The 27,940-nt window shown below is 53.7% G+C and overlaps 2 protein-coding genes across 4 annotated transcripts; both read left to right on the forward strand.

Moving 5' to 3' along the window:
* The first annotated feature begins 4,692 nt into the window (after positions 1 to 4,692).
* Iqca1l (IQ motif containing with AAA domain 1 like) lies at positions 4,693 to 16,252 on the forward strand. Its single transcript, XM_052173021.1, has 19 exons — positions 4,693 to 4,703; positions 5,274 to 5,601; positions 6,346 to 6,465; positions 7,225 to 7,410; positions 7,953 to 8,024; positions 9,261 to 9,466; positions 9,868 to 9,952; positions 10,339 to 10,464; positions 10,788 to 10,860; positions 11,163 to 11,269; positions 12,020 to 12,103; positions 12,192 to 12,250; positions 13,287 to 13,369; positions 13,513 to 13,620; positions 14,121 to 14,320; positions 14,636 to 14,722; positions 14,968 to 15,145; positions 15,477 to 15,721; positions 16,145 to 16,252. Exons 1-19 carry the CDS (start codon positions 4,693 to 4,695, stop codon positions 16,250 to 16,252), a joined length of 2,466 nt encoding a protein of 821 aa, XP_052028981.1.
* A 2,361-nt stretch (positions 16,253 to 18,613) lies between these two features.
* On the forward strand, positions 18,614 to 27,714 carry Asb10 (ankyrin repeat and SOCS box containing 10). 3 transcript variants are annotated; one of them, XM_052173031.1, is made up of 5 exons: positions 18,614 to 18,884; positions 19,663 to 19,930; positions 22,209 to 22,728; positions 27,150 to 27,263; positions 27,529 to 27,714. In XM_052173031.1, the coding sequence occupies exons 1-5, from the start codon at positions 18,614 to 18,616 to the stop codon at positions 27,712 to 27,714; spliced, it is 1,359 nt and encodes a 452-aa protein (XP_052028991.1). The 3 variants fall into 3 exon arrangements, with proteins under 3 accessions (XP_052028991.1, XP_052028989.1, XP_052028992.1); XM_052173029.1 differs by lacking the exon at positions 18,614 to 18,884 and adding an exon at positions 19,194 to 19,509; XM_052173032.1 differs by lacking the exons at positions 18,614 to 18,884; positions 27,150 to 27,263 and adding an exon at positions 19,194 to 19,509.
* Positions 27,715 to 27,940: the final 226 nt, after the last annotated feature.

The raw sequence follows: 27,940 nt of genomic DNA on the forward strand, positions 1-27,940 counted from the left end.
CATGTCTCAGCAACAACAACAACAAACCCCTACCAAACTGGCTGCTACCGCAGGCTATGTAACACGGCTGAGAGATAGTCACAGACAGCTGGAGCTGCAGAGGGATGTGAGCCAGCCCCCACGGTGGGTACTAGGGATTGAACACCAGCCCCCACGGTGGGTACTAGGGATGTGAGCCAGCCCCCACGGTGGGTACTAGGGATTGAACACCAGCCCCCATGGTAGATACTAGGGATTGAACACCAGCCCCCACAGTGGATACTAGGGATTGAACTCTGGACCTCTGCAAGAGCAGCAAGCACTCTTCTGAGCCATCTCTCCAGTCTGTGTGCTCAGGTCTGACTGCTCTGACTCTGCCCCTGCATCTTGCTGTTTTCATTACAAATAAAGAAATGCTGCTCACTGGCTGGCTCTCAGGTTTAAGGTCAGCTGATTTTCTTATACATCCCAGGCCCACCTGCCTAGCGATAGTACTGCCCATAGTGGGCTGGGCCTTCCAGAGCGTATCCCACACAAAGGAATATCTACTATATGTAACATTTGTGTGTAATTATTTATGCCAAACTAAACTATGTGGGGGGTGGGGGAGAAGAGAGGAGAATAGCAGCCTTAGATGAGGAGGGACATAAAGGAACATTCTAGAGTGATGAAATACTGTGACTGGACACTGTTGTATAAATAAATAATTTGTCAACATTTAGATGTGGTGGAGAGGTGACTTGGCAGTTAAGGGCACTTGCTAATCTTATAGAGGACTTGGGTTCAATTCCCAGCATCCACACTGCAGCTCACAACTTCTCTAAGTCTAAACCAAGGGAATCTGATGCCCTCTTCTGACTTCCCGGGACCAGACAAGTAGTACACAGCCATACGCTTAGGCAGAACAACCCCCATCTGCATAAAAAATAAAGGGAAAAGTAGGTAGAAAATGAGAAAGACAGTGTTGACCTCTGATCCCCCCCCCCACACACACACACGGGAAGAAAATCAACATGCATATGTAACTGCCCATCAGTTCACTGAAGATGCTGATCTATCAGGGGTAGAATCACTTACTGTGTTTAAACTTTATGTACAGGGCCAGCGAGAGGGTTCCCAGGGTCAAGGACCTTGCCTCCAAGTCTGATGATTTGTTCCTTAACTAGAATCCACACGGTGGTGGGAGAATTGACTCCTGCATTGTGCTCTGACCTTTGCATGATCACCATGCACACACACACACACACACACACACACACACACACACTATAAATAAAAAAATAACATTGGATTTACAGCCTCATGTTGAACAACACGAGAACTTTTCTAAGAATTTTTCAGTCAATTTCGTCCTTATGTGAATGTCAGAGTAAACTTGCAAAGACTACCATGGGCAATGTGTTCATAGGGACCATTCTCACTACATGTTTGATCTGCTGCCAAAAACAAAATGGTAGGAATGAAATGGAAACGCAACTTCCTGTTTCTTTGTGTCAGGCCTAGAGTCTCAGTCACCCTTCTTCTGAGATGCTCCCATTAACACAGTGGTCCCTGACATCCATCTTTGCCAGGGCCATAGGTTGATCATGAACTCTGCCCCAGTTTTTCTGTTGCTGTGTTAAATACCACAACCAAAATCAACTCGGAAAAGAAAGACTTTGCTTCTGTTTATAGCTTGCAAGGGACCCTTGAGGGAAATCAGGGCAGGAACTCACAATCGAGGAAGAACCTAAAGGGGAATGTTGCTTACAGGCTTGTCCTCAGGGTCAAGTTCATACAACTTACACAGCCTAGGCCTGCCTGTCTAGGGATAGTACTTCCCATAGTGGTCTGGCTCCTCCCATATCAATTAGGAATCAAGAAAAATATGTCACAGACATGAGACAAACCAGTCTGCTGGAGCCTGGATCCAAGGATCCAGTCCTCACACAAACAGGAAGCTACATGTCTGTTTAACTCCTATAGTCATAGTATTGTCAATGGACAGTGATGGTGTCATATTGCTCATAGCAAGATCAGCTCATGGCCTTGGCAGACAAATACTGATGTCAGGGATTGACCCTTGTCAATCAAGGGCCCCCTTCCCAGGTATCACAAACTCCTTTGTGAGTGACATCTTCTCAATGTCCCAGCCACGCTGAGACACCCTGACTCTCTGGAAAGCCCAGGCACCTGTCTGTTGTGGCCCAGAGAACTGGCTAAGGGTGTGTTAGAGGGCGCCAAGGACATCACTAACTACCCCAGCTCCAAGCGACACCAGCTCTAAGTGGCATACGGTCCATTCTTGTGCACAGTGGTGATTTGAAAAGGAGATGTGGTAAACCAAAGTATTGTCTGAGGCAACAGTGTCTTCCATGTGTTTGAAGCTACCAGTGGAATCCCAATATACTCTATAAAAACCGCTATCTAGAGACATGCATAGACTGGAGACAAGTGGCAGGACTTTGTAAGTGAATGACTAATACAGTGATACAATGTTACAGTAAAACAGCTATACAGAGTCACAATAATAAGTTATGCAGTGTTTCAGTAATGCAGTGATACAGTGTTACAGTAATATAGTGGTGCACTGTTACAGTAACAGCTATACAGTGTTACACTAATAAGTTGTATAGCATTATAGTAATACAGTGACACACTGTTACAGTAACACAGCGGAAAGTGTTACAGCAATACAGTAGCATTGTGTTACAGTAATATGGTGATACAGTGTTGCAGTAATACAGCTATACAGTGTTACAGTAATACATTATACAGTGTTACAGTAATACAGTGACACAGTGTTGCGATGATACAGCTATACAGTGTTACAGTAATACAGCGATACAGTGACAGTGATACAGTGATGCAGCTTTGCAGTAATACAATGTTACAATAATACAGTGGTGCAGCATTACAGTAACACAGCAGTACAGTGCTACAGTGCTACAGCATCACAGTAATACAGTGATACAGTGAGCTAGGATCCTCTCCATTTCTGGGCCCACAATTCCTCGGGTGTGTTATCTTGGATGATGGGTCTGTGACATCAGGTTGCATGCCCCTGTACTGTCTCCAAGCACAACACAGATTTATTTGTTTTGGAATGGAGGTGTTGGTGGTGATTGATTTTTTTTCTTTCTTATTTTCCAGTTAGCTTTTTTTTTTCCCTTTGAGACAGGGTTTCTCCATATAGTTCTGACTATCCTATCATTCTCTCTGTAGACCAGGCTGGCCTTGAACTCAGAAATCTGCCTGCCTCTGCCTCCCTAGTGAACAGAATTAAAGGCGTGCGCCACCACTATTCAACTTCTGAAATAGGTTTCATGTAGCTCAGGCTGGCCTCCATCTCCTTTTGCCGAGGATGACCTTGAACTCCGATCTTCCTCCTCCTACCTCCTTGTCCTGGGATTACAGGTATGGCACCACCAAGCTCTGTTTATTCAGCAGGGCTTCTGAGCATGCCAGGCAAGCACTCTATCCACTGAGCTACAGAGCCTCAGTCTGCGAATCTACTCTTCAAGACATGGAAAGAGGAGTGATGGCGCACATCTCCAGTCCCAGCAGGCAGGAGGTCTGGCCTGAGCCTCAGCCCTGCGTCACCCCTTGATATGACACTTCGACGCTGAAGGTGCTACTCATGGGTTAGCAGCACCCGGGAGACGAGCGGAGTGAGGAGCACACTTCAGCCCTGGCTGGAGTCTCCCACTAAACAACCCCCTCCAGCTGCCCACAGCAGTATGGGACTCTGCTGTCCTTCTGTTGACTCTCTACTCCCTCCTCCTTGGTCCTTCCTCTCTTCCTGTCTGCCTTCTTCTTTACCCTCTTCCTCAATTTATTCCTTCTTTCTTTCTTGCCCTTGCTTAAAACTGAACCACAAAGCACCCCCTCGCAACCAAAATCAAGGGAAGTGAGAGTTCGGGGCTTTCTGACCGCAATCCTGTACCTTTCTCTCCCTGCTCCTACCATCCAGACCCCTCAAGTGTCATACACGAGAGTCAAGACCATGCTGAGGAGGTGGCTCAGGCCTGGAAAGTGTTTGCTTCTCATGTTTCAGGCCCTAATTCTATTCCCAATACTTCATCTCCCCAAAGGATTAAAAGCTGCGGTGCACAGGAGAGGAGGGTGGTCGTGGTGCGATAGTGTTTGTCGTGGTTGAATGGGAGGTCTCTTTTAGTCTACCACATCTGAATATTTGGTCCTTAGTCAGTGGCGCCATTTAGGGAGGTTTAGGAGGCGTGTCCTTGCGAGAGGAAGTATCCCAGTGGGTGTGAGAGCTGAAAGCCTCGCCTTGGAGCTGTAGTTCACTCTCTCTGCTTTGTGTTTGAGGTTGACGATGTGAACTCTTAGCTTCTTGCTCCAGTTGCCAAGACGGCCTGCAGCCACCGACCCGCCATTATGGACTTGCACTCTGGAACCATAAGCCAAAATAAATTCTTCTATAAGTTGCCTTGGTCATAGGAGTGTTACTTTTTGATAGGCACAAGAGTAGTAGCCAGAGTTGTCCCACAGTCTTCCTGACACTCCCATGGCCATTGCCTGTGGACTGTGAGTGTGCAGCCTCAGGGATGTCTGCCTAGACAAGTGTCCCCAAGCCTGCACTCCCAGCCCCACCCCTCAGCTTTAGAACGTAGGCACAATGGGTTGGAATTCTTCAAACCAGACTCTTCCGCCCCTTGCTTAGCTTCTGCGGGCTCCGCCAACTCACAAAGGGCATCGAGAGGTGAAGACACCATGTCTGAGGGGTGAGCTGAGGGCTTGAGGGGGCACAGAGCAAATACCTTCCTGGACCTGAATGGCCAGAGCAGAGGGAAGCTGGGTGCTGGCAGGCCCTGCGTGGGTTTGAGCATTCACGTAGCCCCTGGCTCTACCTCCTGGGACTGGCTGTCAGTGCCAGGGTTTCAGAAGTCCACAGACTCTCCTGGACTATTCCAGCTCCAAGATTCTGGGGGAATGGATGTCATTTCTCATCTCACCACTTACCCCACTATTCCAGACCATTACCTCAGAGTGAATGGGGACCCTTACTTACAACGGTCTCTAGACTCTCATCCTCACGAGGACGCCCAGGCCCGAGCTATGGTTTCCCCAGACTCTCAAGCCTGGGCCAGACCCCCATTGTCCTTTCTGATCCATCAGAGGTCTCAAACCCCTCAGTAGCCCTCCACGCCAGGTCGTGCTCACTCCTTCTTCACAGCCCCTTACTCATTTCACTGACACCACGATGAGCCTCCTCCAAAGGCGGCAAATCGGTCCCCAGTCCCCACTGTTCCCTCTGGTGGCAGTGTGGCACACAGCTAGTGCACTTTCTTTAGAACTTACCAACGCCTCTGGGAGGCCTCCCACGTGACTCTCGAAGAGGTGCTGGAAAAAGAGCCGTCTCTGCTCGAACCTGTGCCCAGCCGGGAGCGTCAGAGCTTCCAGTACAGGATCTCGGTGCTTTACCTCTACTACCTGGGGCTGCTTCGCCGCTTCAACCTGGCCTACGACCAGATGGTGCAGCCACAGAAGCGGCGGCTGCTGCGGCGCCTTCTGGACGGTGTGGCAGGACGTGTGCTGGAACTGAAGGATGAGATGGTGCGTGTTGACCTGTGTGAGACCCACTGCCTGGACCGAGTGCTGCAGGACCTCAAGTTGACCCCGGTGGGTGAGATGAGGCGGTGTGAGCTTTGGGCCCTTTGTGGACTGGGTGGGCCATGGCCTGAGGCAGATCTATTAGCGAACAAGGTGATGGGACTTGGAATGGAGACTCTCAGGAACTGGGGGGCTTTGGAGAGAGCTGGCCTCCCACACTGTGTCTGAGAAGATCTAGAAGCCACAGAGGGTGGGTGAGGAGGGTTCTCTGGGGGTTTGCCTCTCAAAATATGGTCCCTGGCCATCAGCTAAGCGTTTGTTGGAAATGCAGAATATATCTCAGATCTACTAAATCTGCACATGTTCTCAAAATATACCCAGGAGATTTGTGAGCGTTGCCAGGTTCTGGAGGCTTGGCACAGCACTAGGCAGTCTCCAGTTCTGTCCCATCAAGGTCAGGATTTGATACTTGCTCCATAGTCAAAGGAATCTCAAGGTTTCCTCAGCCAGCTTCCAGTAGACTTAGGAGTGGGGAAGGGAAGAGGGGTTCTCCAGATAACATGTCCTGCTGCAGTCTGGATGAGAAAGGCACTAGCAAATGCTTTCCCGTGGGCCCTGAGGAATGGCTGGGTTTGGCATTCTCAGAATTAATCTCAAACAAATGTGAGGCAGGATAAGAAAGGGGTGACTCTTGGGTCCCACCCCAGGTTTCTAGGTGGGAGGGAAATAGAAGTGTCTGGAAACCCAGACGATGGGTCAGAGGGCCTGGTTTTCTGAGCTCTGACCCTCCTTCTCCCCCATATTGTGCTAAAGGCAGACCTGGAGGTTCCCATACCCAAATACTTTCAGCTGGAGCAGTCCAGCGCCATGAGGGCGCGTCAGCAGATGCTGGCTGAGATCCTGGCCAGACTGGAGCCACTGACTTCTCAGGAGGTAATGTTGCTAGAGGCACTAGGGTCAGAAGCTGAGTCCTGAAAGTCTAACAAGGTAGGTAGGTTCACTTACGTACCTCAAGTCACTTGTCAGACAAATCAGTGATGAACAGCAGGAAAAGCCATATTCAATGTGGCCATCTTCGAAAGAAGCATAAAAAAGAGGTTTCAAGTTCACCTTGTGGGTCATAACGTTGGGTTTAAGTTTAAAGAGAGGGCCGGAAATAGCATAACTAAGTAGCCAGTACTCCCTTCAAAGTCCCGCCCATCATCATCATCATCGTCATTATCATCCAATCTTTCCTACAAGGTAGTCAGACAATGGTTCAACTCTAAGCATCTTTCTGGGAGACAGGCTCGCCTCCTTTTTCTACCATGATCTTCCAGGGGAAATTCCGGTTCCTTGAGGTCCATTGTCTCAATCACCTGACAACCAAAGAGGGGGCACGGTATCTCTTCCATGCATCTTCGTGCCTCACAAAGTGTTTTCTGTAGGTGGGGACACGCCCCCCGACTCCTCCTACATCTTTTCTCAGCACAAACAGGCCCTGCCCTACTATTCCCACTTCAGAGGCGGTCCATAGCCTCTCCGAGACTGCTCTTGTGTTCTCCAGAACCCTCCGACGCTTTGCAGGACATATCTCAAGCACCTGGGACTTTGACCCCCACGACATCATTGCTGACTGATCTCTCAGCAGCCCACCCTGGGTACAAGCACCCCCTCCTGTCTTACTGTCCTTTTTGCCCCTGTTATGACCAGAATCTTCGAGGATTGAGCCGGACCGAGGCCCTGATTCTAGTGCAAAGCGCTGAGAGGGCCAGGCAAGGCCGACTGCGAGCCACCTTCATGCGAGAGATTAGGAAGGAGGAGGAGCGGGACCGGAGGATTCGGGAGAACGGGCGACAGAAGTTCAGTCAGGACCAGGGAGCCATTGTCATACAGAAGGTAACCCCGGGTGGCAGAAAGAAGGCCAGGGTAGACTCTCCACTCTCAGTAAGACCTGGGCATAGTGATTTATCCCAGGAGTAAAAATACCTCAGGTCTGTGGTCTTACATCAGGATGCTAAACCTGGGACATTAATGTCAATATGCCCACAGGAATAAGACCAAAGGTGTCATGGGATGGGTGTGCCTGGCACCTAGGAAAGCACACGGGTTCACCTGTAACCTAGGTGCTATAGAGCTGAGTCTCATCTCTAGCCAAGTGGGTCAGAGCTGCTGGGAGGGGCTGGAGAGGCGTCTAGAGCTTAAGACCACTGGCTGCTCTGGTAGAGGCTCTGAATTTGACTCTTAGTTCCCACATGACAACTCACAACCATCATAACTCCAGGTCAGGCATCCACCACCCTCCTCCCTCCAGCCCCACCCTAACTTCTGTGCGATACCTTAGGAGACATCAGCCAGCAGCAGTCACCCCTGCTGCTGCCCACTAGGCCTGAAATCACAGGTCTGGAGAGCACCCATGTGGCATGTGCCCCCGACCCCAGGTGTGGAAAGGTTACCTACAGAGAAAACGCATTGAGCAGGACCGACGAGTGGAGATGGAGTTCATCGGCATGGTGAGTGAGCCCTCCCTGGCCGGCCAGGGCCCTCCTCCATCAGCTCCGCCCTAGGGTCTACCCTCTCCTGGAAGCAAGGCAGCAGACCCTGGGGAGAAAGAAAGGCAGGGAACTCACTGGGTGCTCCCACCCTCCAGCTGTAGAGCATCCCATAGGATAGCGAATGTGGGGTAGGGACAGGAAAGCGTTGGTGCGCGGGGCATCCTGGTCCTTGCACCCCTGCCTCAGCTGGAAGGAGAGGCTGCAGGGGTGGGTCCGGAAGAGCATTCCATTGAACCCTCTCAGGAAAACCTTGGAAGCCATGCTGGGGTAAGAATGTACCCTAAACCAGGACTTCTGGGGCTACAGGCTCCCCTACTTGCTCTAGGAGCCCAGATAAGCTTCTCTGGACTGCTGAGGTGTGTGTGTGTGTGGGGGGGTGCTGGGAAGGGGCTGAGACCCTTGTGTGTGGCTCACCTGTGTGTCCAGTTGGAGTGAGCACCCCAATTCCTCCGTTCTCAAAGCCTTCCTTCAGCTAGGAAGGCTGAGGGTCAGACTCTGGGAGAAGGAGCTTTGCCCCTGGACGGGTCCTCTTGAGACCTGGCTGGCAGAGGCGGGCGGGGCAAGGCCAGGGCCAGAAGGACTAAAAGGAAGGCTTTTGGGGGGTGCATGCTGGATGACTACTAGGGGCTGCTGTGCAGGAGTAGAGGTCAAAGACTCCTAGGAGGCTGCAGAACGGCCCCCCAGGAGGGAGAGGAGGGGCGGGGCAGGAGCAGTGGGTGAGGAATGAGCGAGCCGGCGCCCCGGCCCATCAACAGTGTGAGCTCAGCGTTTTCAGTAATTGTCTCTGCGCAGAGTGATATTTAAAATACATTTGGGAGCCAATGAGGCGGGAAAGTGGCTGGGAGAGCGGCTGCCAACTCGGCCGGCGGGCGGGGCCTGCGTGGGGGCTGGGGCCCCAGGCGCACGGGGGAGGGCTGCTGGGGGCGGGGGGGAGCACAGCCCGGATGCATCTAGCAAACTCATTACCAGGGTAATTTACACAGACAAATTTCAGCTCCAAACACAATTTCTCCTGATGCAGGCATGTCCGTTGGTCCATGAGGGCGTGTGCGTGAGACAGGGGCATGTGTGTGTGTGCGCGCGCGCGCATGGGGTGGGGGATGTTTGGAACCGAGTGGGGGCCGACGTGTGTCTAAACATGGGGGCTGGGCCCTCCCTTGTAAAATCTTGGCCTCTCTCTCTCGACTTCCCCAGCTCCCCTCGCCCAACCAGACGGCGCGCCTGAATGTCCTTGCCCAGGCCTTCATGGGGGAGGAGTCACGGAGGACCCGGCAGGTGGAAAAGGAGGAGGAATTCCAGGAAGCCATGGGCAAGACCCACGAGTCTCTCACGGAGACCGAGGGGCCCGACATGAAGGAGAGGATGAAGGATCAGATCCGACAGTGGTTTATTGAATGCCAGTCAGTGTCCACCGCCACAGCGACCCAACCTCATCCCCGAGCCGGTTCCCTCGTGAGACCGCCCCTCTCCCTCTCGGCTCTCATCCTCTCCCAACTCTCTCCGCGTGGGCCTTAAGCCCCACCGTAAGGGCCGGGCCGGCTCCACACCTGACTCCCCATTTCCCTGAGAGAAGAGAAGGTATCGGGACAGATCAGGAAGAGTCGCGAATGACCCCATAGCCTTTCCACTCCAACTACCTGTTCTTTCCGCCATCCCCCGCCTCTCTTCCATCCATCCATTCTTCCTCGCATCCCTCCCTCCCACCGCCCCATCTCCGTGCCTATCCGATGCCTAGTCACCCATCAGGCCTCGGTCATCCACCCACCCCTCCACCATCACTAACTGTATTGTATCCACTCAGTGCCCTGACTGGTCGGTTCCCTGATTATCCAGACGAGGCTTCAGGTGGATCCTACCTGATCTTTGCAGACAAGACCCCAGAGCAGGTAATCTTGAGTGGGACAGGCCCAGACTGTGACTCCACACAACAGCGATATGAGCTCAGAGTAGCAGTGGATTGGAAGAGGCAGCCCACCCAGAGAGCACTGTGGCCAGAGGGAAGACATGTGCAAAGGGACTGGATGGGGCTGAGGCCACTCATGGCCCCAAAGACGGAATGGTCTGGAAAGGCCACGGAGGGCGGTCCTAGGGTGGGCAGTGGCTCCGAGGGGACCAGCCCTTCCCAGGACCCTTCTCTTGTTTGCCATCCCGGCACCTCTGCTGTCTCTACCTCGGCTGTGAGAACGGGTCCATTCAGGTGGTGCAGGCAGCGGGCTAAGTCCCTTCTGTGAAGTCCCCCAGTCCCCAGAACGCTGCTTGTTACCGCATCCAGGTGAGACTAGAACTGGAAGCACAAGCCCAGGAGAGCAAAAAGAAGGACCAGGAGAAGACGAAGGAGAGAGAGAAGGAGAAAAAGGACAAGAAGAAAAAGAAAGGCAAGGAAGAAAAGGCCAAGAAGGTTAGGCAGCCCCAGCAGAGGAGCGTGTGGGGTGGTGGGGGGCGAAACCTCTGTGGACAGAGTTGATGGGGGAAGCGGGGGCGGCGATGCCTCCCTGTGGACAGAGCTCGAGTGGGGAGGGCGAGACCTCGCTGTGGACAGAGCTGGGGGGGGGGGAGAGCAGGGGCGTCGAGGTCTCGCTGTGGACAGAGCTCGAGTTGGGGGAGCAAGGCCTCGCTGTGGACAGAGCTGGGGGGGCGCGGCGAGGCCTCGCTGTGGACAGAGCTTGGGGGAGGATCTCCCAGTCCCCTATAGACGGTTGATCTCCCTTTCCATTCTAGGAGCCAGAAGTTATGTTCAAAGTGCAGCCGTCCAAATCCATCCCTGTGATCAGTGCTGGTCACGAGGAGTACACAAGTAAGAACGGGCGGCTGGGCTGGGCTGTGTTGAGCCTGGGTGCGGTGTCCCGGGTCCTGGGTCCTGGGCAAAGTGGGTGTCTGCTACAAGAGCGACCCTGGGAGGAGAGGGAAGAGATTAAAGAAGTGTGTGATGGTCAGTCGGTGGGAACGTCACTTGCTTTCTTCAGAAGTCTTGAGATAGCAGTGAAGCCTAAGGTAGAAGCAGGGCTGGGCAGCTAGGAAGGACAGGAGGCTCTGTGCGTGCGTGTGCGTGCGCGTGTTCGTGCTCGTGCGTGTGTGTTGCCTTTTTAATGTGGTTAGGTATGTGGAAGAGCCGGTATGACAACAAACACCCCAGCCAGAACTTTGACTCTGAGACCCTCCGGGAGGAGAAAAGAAAGCAAGTGGAGATGGAGATCCGGGCGCAGGTGGGCACAGCCTCAGCCGCTCTCCCGCCCACGCCCTCTGCCCACCACTCGAAAGCCTCACCACTTCGAAGCCCTCCCACCCATGCCCAGTTCCCACCCTGGCATCTCAGGCCAGGCTCTACCTGCACCCCTACCACACACACTGTCCCTGGCTTCTCCAGTGTCCCCTTACCCTCGAGGATCAATAAAGATGGGGGGGGGCAGGGGGAGGGGCTCAGAGCTGTGGTCAGGCGGGGCACAGTGCTGGGCGTGCCCCCCTCATGACTGGGACTGTCCGCTGATAAGCATATGTCACCCCTCAGACCCATCCTTGGTTCCAGCAGCCCACAGAAAGCCTATAGCTGCCCAGGGCACCGGGATTTTAAGGGGAAGGTTTCTAGCTCTGGCTCTGTTTTGTGGACTCCATCCAAAGTTAATGGCTGGAGAGGGTGCCTGCCCTCGCCACAGAGGGCCAGGCATGGACTTAGACAGGAGCAGTGCAGAGAGACCTGCCCTGTGGGAAAGCCTTGGTGGCTGCCTGTGGATTCCCCGCCTCCTCAGAGGCTCCTCCCCAACCCGCCCACCTCCTCAGAGGCTCCTCCCTGACCCGCCCACCTCCTAAGAGGCTCCTCCCCGACCCGCCTACCTCCTCAGAGGCTCCTCCCCAACCCGCCCACCTCCCAAGAGGCTCCTCCCCGACCCGCCCACCTCCCCAGAGGCTCCTCCCCGACCCGCCCACTTCTTACCTTTTCTGCCCTCCTATGAACCCAGGTGGATGAGCTAATGAGACAGGAACTGAAGAATTTGCGTCTGGCTGTGGACAAGGAGGAGACCAGACCTCTCAAGTCTCCAAAGGCAGATCAGGGGCCAGGGCTGGGGGGGAGGGTACCTGGGGGGTAAGACGGGAGCAGATGGCTTTACCTGCATACTCATTTCCCACCAGAAAAAAGGTGGGAAAAAAAGTGGAAAGAAGAAGAAGGAAAAAGATCTGACCCCAGACAGGTGGGCAGTGGGCCTGCCGCAGCACAAGCCTTACACTGGGAGGGGGAGGGGCCAGGCTGCAAACCTGGTCCTGCTGTTGTGTAGCTTTAGGGATGCTACTTTACCTCTGTGAACCCCTAACCTTCCCAACCAAGTTTCTGTCTTTAAAAATGAAAATAACTCTGGGCAGCAGTAGCACATACCTTTAAATCCTAGTGGAGGCAGGAGGATCTCTGTGAGTGTGAGGTCAGTCTAGTCTACAGAGTGACCAGACTTCCAGAGCTACACAGAGAAACCCTGCCTTGAAAAAACAAAACAAAACAAGCAAGCAAGCAGGCAAGCAAAGAAAGCTGGGTGAGGCGGCTGTGCCGTGTGACTCGGTGAGGCGTGTGTGGGCAGACGGGGTCACTGCAGCTCACTGGCTAGCAGGTCAGGCACAACCGATGGGCTTTTAGTTCTGTAAAGGTAGCGAGTGAGCTGTCAGGCAAGGAAAGGTGACTTGACTTGACCTTTGACTTCAATATGCATGCTTACACACATGCAATGCGCTTGCAAGCACATGTGCACCATCTACATAACACACACACACACACTCACACACCGACAAAGCAGAACAACACACAATGGCTTTATAATCATCATATATATTATTCCCTCCCCCTCCCAACCTTTGACTGGCTGTCCCTTCAATCTGTGCCTGTATTAAATACCCTAGGGGTAGTGGGGGACCCGCTAGAAGCCTTTTACTCAATAATGCCATCTGCTGGGGTGGCGGGGGAAGGTTTGTGCTGAACTCAGACTTCCAATAGTGGAAAGGAAAGACTGGTGGGCATTGTTGCAGAGGGCCTTGGCTTCTGCCACACTCCACAGGGCACTCACTGTGGAGTCTCTAGTCTCTGACACAGTGGTCAGGACCTCATCTCATTCTGACTGTCCAGAGCCATGTAGACATTTCTGAGCAGGGAACGTTACCTCCTGTCTCTTCTCATGCTCAGTCCCATCTCCCTGTCCCCTCTCACTCACGTCCGTGGGGTCCTTCTGCGCCACTCTCCCACAGGTCTGTGGACTCGCTGTTTGAAGAGCTTGTTGTTATTGGCCTTATAAAGAAGTCTGTGCTGGTGACACTGAATGACTACATTGGTGAGCCCCTCCGTGTCCCTGCATCTAGGTGTGACCACCCTTCCACACCTGTCCTGCGTCCTGAGGCCTCTTTTCCAACAGATCTCTCCCATAGACACTCACAGGAGTGTCCCTCATCAGCTGACCCCTTCCGGTCCCCACAGGCGATTGCCTCTATCTCGGATCCACTCTGACGTTGGCAAACAAGATGCCCATGCCTTCCCTGTTTGATATTCGGCAGAACATGGCACTGTATGGGGTTCTTCGGCTGGGTGAGAATTCCAGGGGAGCGTGAAAAGCCAGGGCCGGGTGGGACCACAGGAGCGTGGCTTGGGGGAGAGTGCAGGCCTAGCGGAGCATCACAGATCCTTCTGCAGTTACCCCTTAGAGATTAAGTGAGCCCACCCAGTTGCTCAGTCCCAACCGACAGCCTTGTTCTCAGGGATCCATCCCTGCAAGTTTGTTACAGGCCAGAGACCAGGCAAACAGTGTGTCACGTGCTCTTCAATGCCACCCACCAGGGTGGAAATGTATGGTATGGAAGGAAAAGCGGTATCACCCACTGGCCCTTACACACAGTTCCCTACCATGAAGTTTGCCAAGCAGGCTGATGCAGACCTGGGGAAAGTACTGAGGACCAGGGACTGTAGCGCAGCCCAGACCCTCACCTCACCTCTTGGCCCCAGGCCTCGACAGAATCCTCCAGGGTCTCTGCAGTCCACTGCCCAGGTCTGGTCCATTGCCTGCCCCAGCCCTCTCTACTTCCTCTCAGGCTCCCATGACATACACACCATGGCTCCTCACGTCCGCTCCATCCTCCTGGTGGGACCCTCTGGCATGGGGAAGAAGATGTTGGTCCAAGCGGTGTGCACAGAAACTGGTGCCAACCTGTTTGACCTGTCACCTGACAACGTGATGGGCAAATACCCAGGAAAGAATGGAGCCCAGATGCTGGTACACATCGTCTTTAAGGTCTGTGACCTTGAGCTTGAAGCGTGGGTTGACTTATCAGGATAGAGACAGCAGCAGGGTGGCTGGGACTTCTGAACACTTGGGGGGGAAGGGGCGGGGCTGTGATCTGTGTTGCACTGAGATGAAAGGACCTGAACTGACATCTTTCCAGTAACCTTTATGGGAGCCTGTCGGCCCCCGAAGCCCCGTGCCGGGGACTGTGGGAAGAGACGGAGACAGGAGAAGCAAGTGGAACCTCTGGGGTCTGAGCAGCTGGAGATGTGACCCTTGGCCTGGGATGTCTGGCATTTGGTATCTACACTCTAACCTATCCAGGTGGCCCGGGTCCTCCAGCCCTCTGTCATCTGGATTGGAAATACTGAGAAAACCTTCTACAAGAAGGTCCCAAAGGAAGAAAGGAAGGTGAGGACTGTGGGCAGAAGGGCCGGGATGGACACCCAGAGCGCGGGGCCAGGCGGGGAGTCCTGCTCAAGTCACTGACACCTTGCTCAAGTGGCCTGTTCTTGTCACAACCACTTCCCTTACCTCTAAGCTGCCCCACTCAGGACTGACATGAAGCACAGCCCTAGGCCATGTGCTCTGAGAGCAGGGGTCCCACAGCCCCTGTCACTGTGTCCCAAACCCTCAACCTTCCATTCTTGGGGCAGATGGACCCAAAGAGAATAAAGAAGGACCTCATGAGGGCCACAAGACAGCTGAGCCCTGGTGACCGGGTGATGTTGATCGGGACGACGGAGCGCCCGCAGCTGGCTGAGGTGAAGGGACTGTGCAGGTTCTACGAGCGCATCCTCTTCATACCCCGGCCTGATTATGCTTCTCGTTACGGTGAGACCAGGAGTGGAACCCAGGGACCACCACCCCTTGGAGTCTCCGCCCTCTCCCCACCCCCTCACTTTTGCTCTGAGCCTCAATTCCAGCATCAAATGACAGGTCTGGAAAAGCCATAATCTAGCAGCCCAATTCTCTTGGCTAATGACTGCAGTGTAATGGACACCGAGCGTGTAACTAGAAGAACATTTCTCTCACCAGGTCCCACACCTTGCTGGAGAGACATGCTGCTCTCCACAGGCCCAGAGCTGCTTGCACAAAGGCAGGGGCTGTGGGCCTGGCGTTTCTGCTGCCCTCTGACCTGTTGCCCGCTCTTTCCTCTCTGCAGTGCTCTGGAAGCGGATGATAGAGAGCCAAGGGATGGGAGTGCAGCTGACCCCAAGTCTGGACATTAGTGCCCTGGCTAGGGTGTCTGATGGCTACACGCCTGGTCACATTCTACAGTCCATCCAGTCAGTGCTCACAGAACGCCGCCTCCTTCAGCTGACTAAGAGGCCACTGGTTGCCTCCGAGTTTGTGGGGCACTTGGCAAAGCTGGATCCAGTATACAGGGAAGAGGAGGAAACCCTTAAGGTGACGTTGCTAGGCCAGGGTTGTGGGCTGGAGCCTGGAGTCAGCCCTCTGAAGGTCTGGGGCGGTTCCCGCTGCTCCCTGCATCCTGGGAGAGGGTCAGGACAAAGGCAGTTAGTGGTCAGCTGGGAAAGGAACAGTTAACTCTAAGGAGGGCCTGAGGAAAGAAGAGGGCCTGAGCCACCTGGGCTGCTGGCACTAGACACATCCCCAGAGGAAGGTTGACCTTAGGTGTCACAGAGGCCTGTAGGGCTGGGGGGAGAGCATGGGTGACTCTATGGCCTGAAGTAATTGGTGGAAACTAGCACAAGCCCCTGCTGTAGTGGACTGCTCTACCCCCCAAGCCTAGAGGATGGTGGGAGAAAGTGGTGAGTCTGACGGAGGGTTGCATCCAGGGAACCAATCCCTGCTTCTCTGCCAACCCAGGAATGGTTTTTCAAGACTCCACTGGGAAAGAAGAATATGAAATTTACCAAGGACCAGCAGGAGGCTGAGGAGGCCCGACTGGCAAAGGAGAAGAAGAAGAAAAAGTGATGGTCTTTGCTGTGGGGTGTGATGTGGTGGATGGCGGTGCCTCCAGAGTTAAGGGTGTGGCAGACACATAAAGGCCCAGGCGGCTCCTGAGGGCGCTCTTCTCTTGTCTTCAATCTTCGTAGCTTCCTGTCCTTGGGCCCCGCCTCTGTCCCTGGCTCTCCAACCTCTGCTCTGGCCTCCAGGGCTCCTTCTACCACCAGTGACTTTATCTTGTCTTTTTGTCCACGCTGGCTCTCCACTTCAGTTGTTCAAGGAACTTAAGGGAGGGGATAACAGGAAGGGAAGGGCAGAGAGGAGATCCAAGGGAGAAATTCCAAGTCTAGAAGGGAGCTGGCCCTGCTCTAGCCCACGGGTACTCACTCCCTCTATAACCTGTCCATGCCTCGGTCTCCTTTATGAAGTGAGGAGACATTGGACGGAACAGCCTCTAAGGTTCTTCCTGATCTGGGATTCAATTATGCTAGCCTAGGCATTTACAGAATGAGGGAGTGAAGGAGGTGGGGCCATGGTGGGCCACAGAGGTGATAGAGGGCTAGAGGGGCCATGGTGGACCACAGAGATGACAGAAGGCTAGAGGGGCTATGGTGGACAGCAGAGACGATAGAGGGCTAGAGGGGCCATGGTGGACCACAGAGATGATAGAGGCAGTGCCCCTGAGTGGTCTCCCTCTCTGTGATGGTTCATGGTTAATACTGACTGACACCTGACAGAATCTAGTCACCTTGGAGACAAATCTCTGGGTATATCTTGGAGGAAGTTTATAGATTATGGTGGGAAGAGCCACCCTAAATGTAAGGGGAACCATTTCATGGGATGGGACACTGAACACACAAGAGAGGGTAAGCTGGGCACTCCTACTCTTCACTCTGTGCTTGCTGATTTGGGCGGCGCTGTGACCTGACGTCTCACACTCCTGCTGCTGCTGTGCCTGTCCCAACGTCACGGACCGTGTTCCCTTGATCCGGAAGCCAAAATAAAACCTTCATTCTTTGAGCTGTTTTTGTCAAATGTGTTGTTGTTGTGTGAAGAGTTTTTTGTTTGTTCTTTGTTTTTGTTTTTCATTTTGTCATTGCGAAGAGAAAAGTAACTCTTACAACCTCTCTCCTACAAAGAGGGTGGGAGAGAGACTCAAGAGACCAGGACTCCCCTGTCAGCCAGGGCTAAAGAAGACACATTTTTTGCTCAGAAGTCAGACATGCCAAACTTGTGCAGAGGGCACAAGAAAAGTCAATCAGTGCCCATGGTTAAGAATCCGAGTGAGGGCTGGAGAGATGGCTCAGCGGTTAAGAGCACTGACTGCTCTTCCAGTTCAGTTCCCAGCAACCACATGGCGGCTCACAACCACCCAAAATGAGATCTGATGCCTCCTTCTGGTGTGTCCGAAGATAGCTGCAGTGTACTCACATACATAAAATAAGTAAATCTTTTTTAAAAAAACAGTCAGCATGAGCCTGACCAGGTGAGGGCCTCAGGCTAGAGCAACCCAAGATGGCAGACACGGAGCTGAGCCTAGAGGTTTCACATCATCTTTCTCTCCATTTCCCTGCCTTCCCCACCACCTTCCTCAACAAAAGCAGTCTCTCATAGTGCCGAAAAGCCAGAAAGGCGTCCTTGATCACTTCCAACAAAGACACCCATACAGTTATGGAGGGGTAGAGGTGCCTTGTAGGAGATCCTGGGGGTCACCCAGGGAGTGAGGCTGGAAGCTGAGGTGGGGAGGGGAGGCCAGAGCTCGGGATGGGCAGGGTGTGGGTGCCTGGAGTGGGAACAGGGGTGATTCTGTGGCTGCCTGAGGACAGAGCCCTGATTTCCTGGACAGAGCTTGGCTTCCAGAGACACCCCCACCTCCGGGGACGCCTCATACCAAGTGTCTGATGCCCATCTCTGCCAGCTTCCTTAGGGTTTAGGGGTGGAAGGCTGTATTTCAGGAATCAGCAGCCTCCCTTGAAGTCACAGACACAGGCACGTGGAGCTAACTTGGTGATGGAACAAGTGGCTGAGGAGAAGGCCTTAGGGTCCTGGTCCCAGTCCTCGCGTGCGGCAAGTTACTTGTGTGCCCCTAGGCGCACCCGTTCCTTCTCTGGAGGTTTTCCTGTCTGTGAGGCAATGCCTTCAACCTCGATGCCATTCTGCTTGAGTGGAGCTCCGGTCGCTCCCCCTCACTCTTGTTGGCCCCTCTCTCTCCAGAGGGAGCATCTCAGCTAGGTACTGACAGCCCGGTGCTATTTACAGCTTGCCTATGACTCCCTTGCTCCTCCCTCACTGGGTTTCTCCTGGCTGGGGCCCAACCCTGCCTGCACAGTTCAACTTTAGTGTGGCCCGAGTCTCACTTCTTTGGCTTCTTCTCCTAGAAAGCAACCCATGCCTGGGGGAAGACACTCCCCTCCCTACAGGAGACACAATCTGGGGTGCTTCCCCTCTGCTCCTACCTGCCAGACCTGGCGATCTCAGACCTTTCCAGCCCAGGGGACCCCTGGGTCACCCCCACTGCTGTGCCGTGACATGGCTCTGCAGAACGCACTGTACACTGGGGACCTGGCGAGGCTGCAGGACCTGTTCCCCCCGCACAGCACAGCTGACTTGCTACTGGAGAGCCGGACAGCTGAGCCTCGCTGGAGCAGCCACCAGAGGGGTGAGGGACAGCTGGAGTGGGAACGCCTGAGATGGGAGCTGGGCTAGTTGCAGCAGGAAGAGAGGCGAGTTCCTCAGGACTGAGGGCAAGTTGAAGTCCCCAGCTGCTGTTCTCCACACCAAACTTTCCCGACAACCTAGCCCTTGGCTCAGGATAGAAGTCATGTGGAGCCCAGAATAGCTCCTGTTGGACTTCATGGCTAGGTCAGGCTCCAGCAAGGGACACAGGACCTCTGCCTCCTCTGCCTTTCGTCCTCTCTCTCTCCTGTAGTCTCTCCCTCTTCCCTTCCGGCCCTATCCTTTTCCCCATATGCTCATGAGCTGGTCCCCAGAGGCGTGCAGGGACCCGGGAGAGCCTCAGGGTGGCAGACACAGCCTCTGTGCCAGGCTCTTAGAGAAGCCGGACAGGGGCCCCGAGGCGCACCTAGAGCCTGGCCCGGGACCTATCATCACCCGCACGGCCTCAGGACCTGCCCTGGCCTTCTGGCAGGCGGTGCTTGCTGGGGACGCGGACTCTGTCTCTCGAATCCTCTCGAACTCTAGCACTGGTCTGCCTCCTGATGCCATCTTTGATACCAGCGACCCAGAGCGATGGAGAGATTACCGCTTCAACATCCGAGCTCTGAGTGTGGGCCGGGGCGTGGGAGGGTGGAGTGGGAGAGGGGAGGGCTGCAGACAGAGCTCTGGGTCCCTTCCTTCCTCCTCTGTCAGCGTCACCTCTTGACTGGCAGCTCTTGACTATCCCTTGGGATCTGAGGCCTCTGCCCCTCTCTTCCTAGGACTCTGGTCTCTGACATACGAAGAGGAGCTGACCACTCCACTGCACGTGGCAGCCAGCCGTGGCCACACTGAGGTTCTTCGGCTGCTGCTGAGGCGTCGGGCAAAGCCGGATAGTGCCCCCGGGGGCCGCACTGCCCTGCACGAGGCCTGCTCTGCAGGGCATGCTGCCTGTGTCCACGTGCTGTTGGTGGCTGGCGCAGACCCCAACATCCCTGACCAGGATGGCAAACGACCTTTGCACCTCTGCCGGGGGCCTGGTGTTCTTGAGTGAGTGACATCTTATCCTGAATCCACTCCCATGGGCACGGGCTGGGCTGGTAGTGTCAATATGTAGTTCCTTCCAAGGCATCCACCCATTGGTCCTGGGCAAGAGACTTGTGCTCCTCTGGGGGAAGGGAAGGAACTGTGGCAGGGGCCTAGCTCTCCACTCTTCACTGAAGGGTCTGGCTAGCTCCACAGCAGAGAAGATGGGATTGCTGTGCTGTTTTAATGCTTTCTGTGTGGTTCTTGATGTTCCAGGCATGTGCTAAGTATGGTCCTACCCCCAGGGAGTCTGCTGTCCTATAGCCCAGACTATAAAGGGCTAAGTCCCAGTGGGTAGGGTAACAGGTTGGATTCGCGTGTCATCGGGGTGCAGTCATGTCCATGGGTTCCAGGACAGCTTAAGAACCAGGCCTGGAGATGAATGCTTGTAATACCAACATCTGAGAGACGGGGACAGAGGGGTTAGAAGTTCACGGACATCCTTGGCTGCATAGGACTGGGAATGTGGCTCAGTGATGGGGGTGTTTGCATAATCTGCCCAGAGCCCAGGGTCCTATCCCAAGCATAGCACAACAAGAGAATGAATTTAAGTTCATTAAGAAACTGATTGATACATGTGTGTCTGTGATTGATCTTCTATAGCGAAATATTCCTTTGCATGACCGGCGATCCAGGACCCTGAGGTGATGAGACTCCAGTCACAACTCTGTGGCCACAAGAGAATCTGAGCAGAAAGGGCCTTGGAAACCCCATGAGCTCAGGCCCATCCTCCATGACTGCACGCCCTGCAGAAAGGGCGGGTCGTCCTTCTTGAGTCCCCTCCTAAGGACCTTGTCCCCTTGCTAAGCTCCCCACCAGTGAGTTCCTCACAGTGGGGTTTGTCACAATACAGTTGAAGACATGTTCTATACCGGGTCATACTGGCGTGCACTTGTGACCCTATGGAGGTCTGCAGGCAGCAGAATCTGGCATTCACGCTCATCCCTAGCTACAGAGTGACTTTTAGGACAGTGTAGGCTTCGTAGCAAGCTTCAGGTTAAACCCTGGCTCAAAAACCCTCAGAGAGAGAACAAGTAAACTATGCATGTAAATTAAAGTATCCTGGAAGCCCTACTGAAACAAACCAAACCAAACAGGCAGTGGTAGTAAACTACATATAACACAACAGATCCCATGCCAGGCATGGTGGCATAACGTGGGTAAAGGGAACCAAACAGGGTCTTTTGGAAAAGCAGCCAGTGCTCTTTCGTTAAGCTCCATCAGCTGTACCTCGGACTAGTGTTTAAACCTGTGCAAGACCCTCAGTCCTTGCAGCCTCAGCGAGCTTTGAGTTGTGAGATTAATGGGAGTCCCAGGGAGGAGGCCAGCCGTTAGAAGAACATGCTGCAATCACGTGGTAGCCACTTGTGCTCTCAGGAGGACAGGGGGAGCTCAGGGCTGGGGGGAGGGTTGTTTTTGTTGTTTAGTGATTTCCTTTATTTTATGTATATGAATGTTTTGCGCACATGTGTGTGTGTGTGTGTGTGTGTGTGTGTGTGTGTGTGTGTGTTGTGTGCACCCCATTCCCAAGGAAGGTCAGGAAAGGCTATAGGCTCTCCCAGAACTGGAGTTTGGATGTTTGTAGACCATCATAATGTTGCTGTGTTTTGAACCTGGGTGTTCCTAGCTCTAGCCCCTCAGTTTGTTTTTAAGGCCGCTGTGTTGGGACTGAAGAGGAGGCTCAGCTCTTCCAGAGCTGAGTTCCGTTCTCAGCACCCACATTGACTGCCTGTAACTCCAGCTTCAGGGATCTAATGCCTCTGAGCACATACACACACACACATACACACACATATACACACACATATACACACACATACACACATACATACACACACACATGCACACACACATACACACATACACACACATACATACACACACATACACACACACACACACACACACACACACAGAGAGAGAGAGAGAGAGAGAGATTTTAAAAATAATAAAAATCTTTCACAACCAAGCCTAGAAAACCTTCACGGTGGGCTGTAACGGCTGGTGCCTATAATCCCAGAACTTTGGAGGCAGAGGCAGGGGATCATCCGAGTTCAGCAGTAGTCTGAGAGCAGACACAGGGGAGCCACTGTGGATTCTGCCTCCAGTTTATGGGAAAGCCTGGATGACAGGAGGGTATAGGGCCCTGGGGTCCGCAGAGCCCACGGAGTGTCCACTGTGCTGGGGTGACAGCCCCACGGTGCTGTTGCTCTGTCCCCACCCGCTGTCTCTCCTTGATTAGGTGTGTGGAGTTGCTCCTGAAGTTTGGGGCACAAGTGGACGGTCGATCCGAAGATGAAGAAGAGACCCCTTTGCACATAGCTGCCCGGCTTGGCCACGTGGAACTAGCAGAGCTGCTTCTGAGATGGGGTGCGTGTCCCGATGTGCGCAATTCTGAAGGCTGGACGCCACTGCTGACTGCCTGTGACGCCCGCTGCCAATCCCCAAGGGATGCGGAGGCCACCACCAACCGCTGTTTTCAACTGTGCCGCTTGCTGCTGTCGGTGGGGGCAGATGCTGACGCTGCCAACCAGGACAAGCAGCGGCCCCTGCACCTGGCCTGCCGTCACGGCCACTCAGCTGTCGTACAGCTGCTCCTGTCCTGTGGCGTCAGCGCCAATGCCATGGACTATGGGGGACACACGCCTCTTCACTGTGCTCTGCTTGGTCCGACTATGGCGATGGCCCACAGCCCTGAACACATGGTGCGAGATCTGCTCAATCACGGTGCTGTCCGAGTGTGGCCAGGGGCACTTCCCAAGGTACAGGGGCCGAGGGGCAGGGGGAAGGGGAGAACCTGTGAGGGTTTGCATCTCATAGCAGCCTGGAGCGCTTGAACAGAGAGAGGGGCTGCTTCTTCCATGCGATGAGTAATCAAAAGTAAAGGAGGGAATACAGCAGCACCAAGTGCGAGTCAATGGATGTGTGTGAGTACACACGTGTGTGAAGGCACTTGAGGAGAGTTCACCCTGAGGGTAGAGGGTCGTACAAAGGATCAGAAGGACAGCAGAGCCAGGACCAATGAGGGCTTAGGGGCCTTCTTCAGGCCCTGAGCTGAGGGAGAGTTTGACAAGATCTGCCCTGCCCGAGCCTCCCTGAGGACAGAGCTTGAATCTACTCCCCGAGGCTCCCCGCCTCTGAGCATCTGCGAAGGAATACAACCCTGCTTTCTAAAAGTTTAGGACCCCTAACTCCCCACCCCCCTAGCTGTCACTAACCTCTGAAAATAGTTTTAACTGTCATCTTCCAGTTTCGATCTTTTATTTATTTATTTGTTTATTTTGATTTTTTTTTTTTTTTGAGACAGGGTTTCTCTGTGTAGTCCTGGCTGTCCTGGAACTCACTCTGTAGACCTGGTTGGCCTCGAACTCAGAAATCCACCTACCTCTGCCCCCCAGAATGCTGGGATTACAGGCATGCGCCACCACCACCACCGCCTGGCTTCCAGTTTCAATCTTAGTTTAACTTCCCTGACGTGAGTTCTAGTTGAGATGCTGGGCTAGGGTGTCCTGGGACGGTCTTGCCCCGTGCTGAGTTGAGCTATATTATATAACATTATAACATGGAGGCTTCTGGGCCTGGAGTGAGGACAGTTGTTCTCCAAAGGGATATGTCAAAGCTAAATTGGCCTTCTGGAAGGGTAATGGCTGTGGGCAGGTCCCTGCTAGCCCAGCCCCTCCTCCCCCAGCCATCCTGTTGTCCCTGCCTCTCTCCTTTGCTCTCAAACGTAGCAGCATCTGTCTAGATTCCTAAGCAAGACCAAATAATTAAACAGCCCGAGAGTTCGGCAGATTGGTCTCCCCTTTGGGAAAATACAAGAAAATCAACAATTAACACTAATTAATCTCCTATTAACACCAGATAATTAGGAGACGAGCAATCCCTGTGATCTGACTGCAGTACTGACAGCTAATGATTTCCCCGCCAGGCAGGGCAGGAAGAGGACCTGGAACAGCAGACACACATCCCAGAATCCCTGCCACCCCTGCCCCGAGCCAGCCTGCTCTGGCCTTTAGCTGTCTCGGAGGAAAGGGTCAGAGTTAGTCCCTTTCTCACAATCTCAGCCCCTCTGGCCTTGACAAGAGTCCCAACCTCCCAGCAAGGACATCTCCGAGACACCCACGTGGCAAGCCAGCCTCTGCAGTTCTCCAGAAACCCGATGCATTGGGCATGATGCTGGAGAGGCCAGAGGGGGTCGGTCTTTGACACTTGTTCCTGCGGCTGGCTGTAAGGGAGTCTCTGAAATTCTTTGACTCCCAAGTTCCTAGCCTGGTGTATAGTTTCTGCTGAAGGAATTGGAAGCTGTAGCATCACAGAGAAGGCCAGTGCCTAGCGGACATTGTGCACCTCTGGGTTGTTCAGCCTGACCACAGCCGGCAAGCCTGGTGACTACGAAGAGACGGCTCTTTCTCGCAGTGGTGGTGCACACCTTTAATCCTAGCACTTGGGAGGCACAAGCAGGCAGATTTCTGAGTTCGAGGCCAGCCTGGTCTACAGAGTGAGTTCCAGGACAGCCAGGGCTACACAGAGAAACCCTGTCCGGAAAACAAAACAAAAATTAAAAAGCAAAATCCAACCCAACCCAGCACAACACAACAAAACAAAAAAGAAAAAGATTAGGCTCTGATGCTGGGTCCCTGTGTGTGTAAGTTTAATCTTCCCGTGCCTGTATCCTCATTTGTAAATCGGGCTGTTCCCTACAGCCTAGGGTTAGTGTAGGAACTCCAGTTCACATGTGTGACTTAGAACAGGCTGTGGCCTATGCATAGTGCTCAGGACGTATTGGCTAATGTTCTAGAATAAAGCTGAGGCGTGAGAAAGCCCGTGCTAAGTTATCAGGAGCGCTCAGACAAGGGGGGGGGGGGTGAAAGGGGGGCAGGGCTAGTTTTCCTTGGGCTTTCCATGTTCCTGGTGTGTGCAGTGGTGCCTGCGATGGGGTCGGGGCTGGGTACGTGTGGAGATGCTCCCCAGGGAGACAGGGCACAGCACTTTTGTTGCCTCTGAGTGCTGGGATTAAAGGCATGCATATTTTTTTCCTCTTTTGGTTTTTTGAGACAGGGTTTCTCTGTGCAGCCCTGGCTGTCCTGGAACTCACTCTGTTAACCAGGCTGGCCTCAAACTCAGAAATCCGCCTGCCTCTGCCTTCCAAGTGCTGGGATTAGAGGCGCGCGTACCACCACTGCCTGGCCAGCATAATTTTTTTTTTAACTTAAAACATCCTTACATGTTTGGGCATCTTACTTTCAGGTATATCTGTGCAGAACATACATTTCTGGTGTCTACAGAAGCCGGAAGAGGGCCTTGGATTCCTTGGGACTGTAGTTACAATGGTTGTGAGCCGCCAAGTAGATGACAGGGCCTCTTCAAGAGCAGCAAGTGCTCTACCCACTGAGGCGTCCTTCCAGTGAGGGTTTTTGCTTTCATGAGGAGGACCTAATAAGGGTCTCAGGGAGCCCAGACAAGCTATGGTCACTGACCTGAGATCCAAACCGAGTGTCTGTGGCACTTGCAATTGAACCAAACTCCTCAGGGACGCGTGAGAGTTAGCTGTCGCCTTAGCCCCAGCTCTGAGATTTTTAATCCTCTTAGGAGCCAGGCCAGGCCACTCTTTAGTCACCAGGAAAACCCAGGACAGAGCCCTGGAGAGGCGAGCGAGTGGACGGACAGATGGACGGACGGATAGAGTAGTAGGTGGGAGCGAGGAGCGCTGTGCCAAGCATGCCTGCTGGGACTGGCAGCTCTGCCTCGACTTCCCTCACAAGTTGAAGACAATCGCGGTCCATACCTGGTAGATGCGGGCTAAGGGTCTGTGCCTGCAACGTGCTAGGAAAGGGTCTGGCACAAGCCTGGGGACACTAGAAACACAGTTGTTAAGTTTCTGGTGCCGCTCCCGCCAAGTACCACCACAGACTGAGGGGCTTACAGACGCCAAGCTTCCTTCCTCTCCCTGTGGAGAAGCCTGGAGCTAGATGGAGGTGCGGCCAGCAGGCCAGTTCCTTCTGGGCCTGTGCCACACACCTCTCCTCAGCGTCCGTGATTCCCTGGTGTTACTTGGCTTGTGCCCAAGGAATCACTTTGACAGTCTTCTGGGGACACCTTTGCTTTGACAGGACCTGAACTTGGAGATATAGCTAAGGGTGGCCTTGAACTTTTGATCCTCCCATTGTCTGCTCCTGTTTACTGGGATTACAGGCTTTCCATCCGACTGATGTGGTGCTGGAGGTTGAACCAGGATCTTAGACAAATTACTAAGCTGTCTCTAAGCCTATTCTTTATATGAGAAAAACTGCCATGCTGGATAGAGACCACCCTGTGACTGTCGACTTGGCTGGATCTGCAAACATCCTGTTTCCAGACTGAGCACGGCCATGCACGGCTGAGATCCCAGCACACACGTATTAAAGTTCCGCCATGCCGGTGGCTCACACTCACAGGAGCCTGTAAATCTCTCTCCATGGTGTCTGACCCCCTCCCCTGGCCTCCTTAGGCACCCACAAACTAGTACACACACACACACACACATCTTTAAACCCAGTGGTTGGGAGGCAAAGGCAGGTTGATCTCTGTGAGACTGAGGTCTTCTTTATTTATTTATTTTCAAAAGGCTGGAAAGCTTGGGAATTTTTTTGGGGGGGGGGGGGTGGATTTGTTTTTTTTTTGAGACAGGGTTTCTCTGTGTAGCACTGGCTGTCCTGGAACTCACTCTGTAGACGAGGCTGGCCTCGAACTCAGAAATCTGCCTGCCTCTGCCTCCCAGAGTGCTGGGATTACAGGCGTGCACCACCCCCACTACCACCTACCACCCCCCCACCCCCACCCCGCTCCGGCGGCTTGGGAATTTAAAGCACTTGCTGTTCTTCCCCACCTGGCTTCCAGAGGACCATAGCAATGTGGGTGCTGGAACTCAAAACCATTTCGTAACCATTTTTAATTCCAGGTCCAGGGAATCTAACGCCCTCTTCTGGCCTCCATGGGCACTGCACATATGTGGTGCACAGACATATAAGCAAACTCATAAGCAAAGAGAAACACAAACAGAATCAAGTAAATAAAGCCTCCTTTTCAAATGAGGTCTCATATATATCGGCTGTTGGATCTGCAGTGTATTTGGGGGAGAAAGCAGCTCTTCCAGTCACCCCACATGGCCGGTCAGGGTTTTCTAACAAATCTCTTCCTCTCACAGGTGCTAGGTCGCTGGTGCATGTCCCCACGGACCATCGAGGTCCTGATGAACACATACTGCGTAGTTCAGCTTCCTGAGGAGGCCAAGGGCTTAGTGCCACCTGAGATTCTACAGGTCAGCGTCCGGGACCCTTAACCCATCACTCAGCTTGGCCCTGAGAGATGACATTCCTTGTGGGGCAGTCATGTCAGTCTTCTATAGAAGTTACTCAACAGCCTCCTCCCATCTAGAAAAATACACCTTTGGAGTGAGTTCTGAAAGTTTGTAGGAGGCCCTTGGAGATGCTCCCAGGGGTTCCCTTCCTGGCTCTGTTAGGTAGGAGAAATGGGTGGTGGCTTCCCAAGGCTGTCCCCACTGAGTCCTCTTCTCCTGTGTCCAGAAGCACCAGGAATTCTACTCTTCCCTCTTTGCCTTGGTGAGGCAGCCCAGGTCACTGCAGCATCTCTGCCGCTGTGCACTCCGCGGTCACCTGGAGGGCTTCCTGCCCCACGCACTACCTCGGCTTCCCCTGCCTCCGCGCATGCTCCGCTACCTGCAGCTGGACTTTGAGGACGTGCTTTACTAGGTGAGCTCGGGTTTCTAGAGGCTTCTGTGCTGGGGGGCGGGGCCAGGGGGTAGCAGGAGGCAGGAGGGTTGGAGGATGGTTCTGGCCTGAACGGCTGCTTCCAGGTTGGTCATAGTAATTCCGGGGTGCCTGTCTCTCTTTCCAGGCATGCTGCCCTGTGAACAAAGCAGACTTCCCAGCACAAGGTCCGTCTTCAAGTCAGAAGTAGATGCCTTGATCCACACTT

The sequence above is a fragment of the Apodemus sylvaticus genome, chromosome 2 (assembly GCF_947179515.1).
Source record: "Apodemus sylvaticus chromosome 2, mApoSyl1.1, whole genome shotgun sequence".
Taxonomy (NCBI): Eukaryota; Metazoa; Chordata; class Mammalia; order Rodentia; family Muridae; genus Apodemus; species Apodemus sylvaticus.

Bases quoted from the DNA above. Each gene is read 5' to 3' on its own strand.
- Iqca1l (XM_052173021.1), top strand. The intron at 5,602-6,345 runs GTGGGTGAGATG...ATTGTGCTAAAG, and splicing joins AGGACCTCAAGTTGACCCCG to GCAGACCTGGAGGTTCCCAT. The intron at 12,104-12,191 runs GCAGATCAGGGG...ATTTCCCACCAG, and splicing joins GACCTCTCAAGTCTCCAAAG to AAAAAAGGTGGGAAAAAAAG.
- Asb10 (XM_052173029.1), top strand. From the start codon at position 19,194: ATGCTCATGAGCTGGTCCCCAGAGGCGTGCAGGGACCCGGGAGAGCCT. The intron at 22,729-27,149 runs GTACAGGGGCCG...TTCCTCTCACAG, and splicing joins GGCCAGGGGCACTTCCCAAG to GTGCTAGGTCGCTGGTGCAT. The intron at 27,264-27,528 runs GTCAGCGTCCGG...TCCTGTGTCCAG, and splicing joins TGCCACCTGAGATTCTACAG to AAGCACCAGGAATTCTACTC.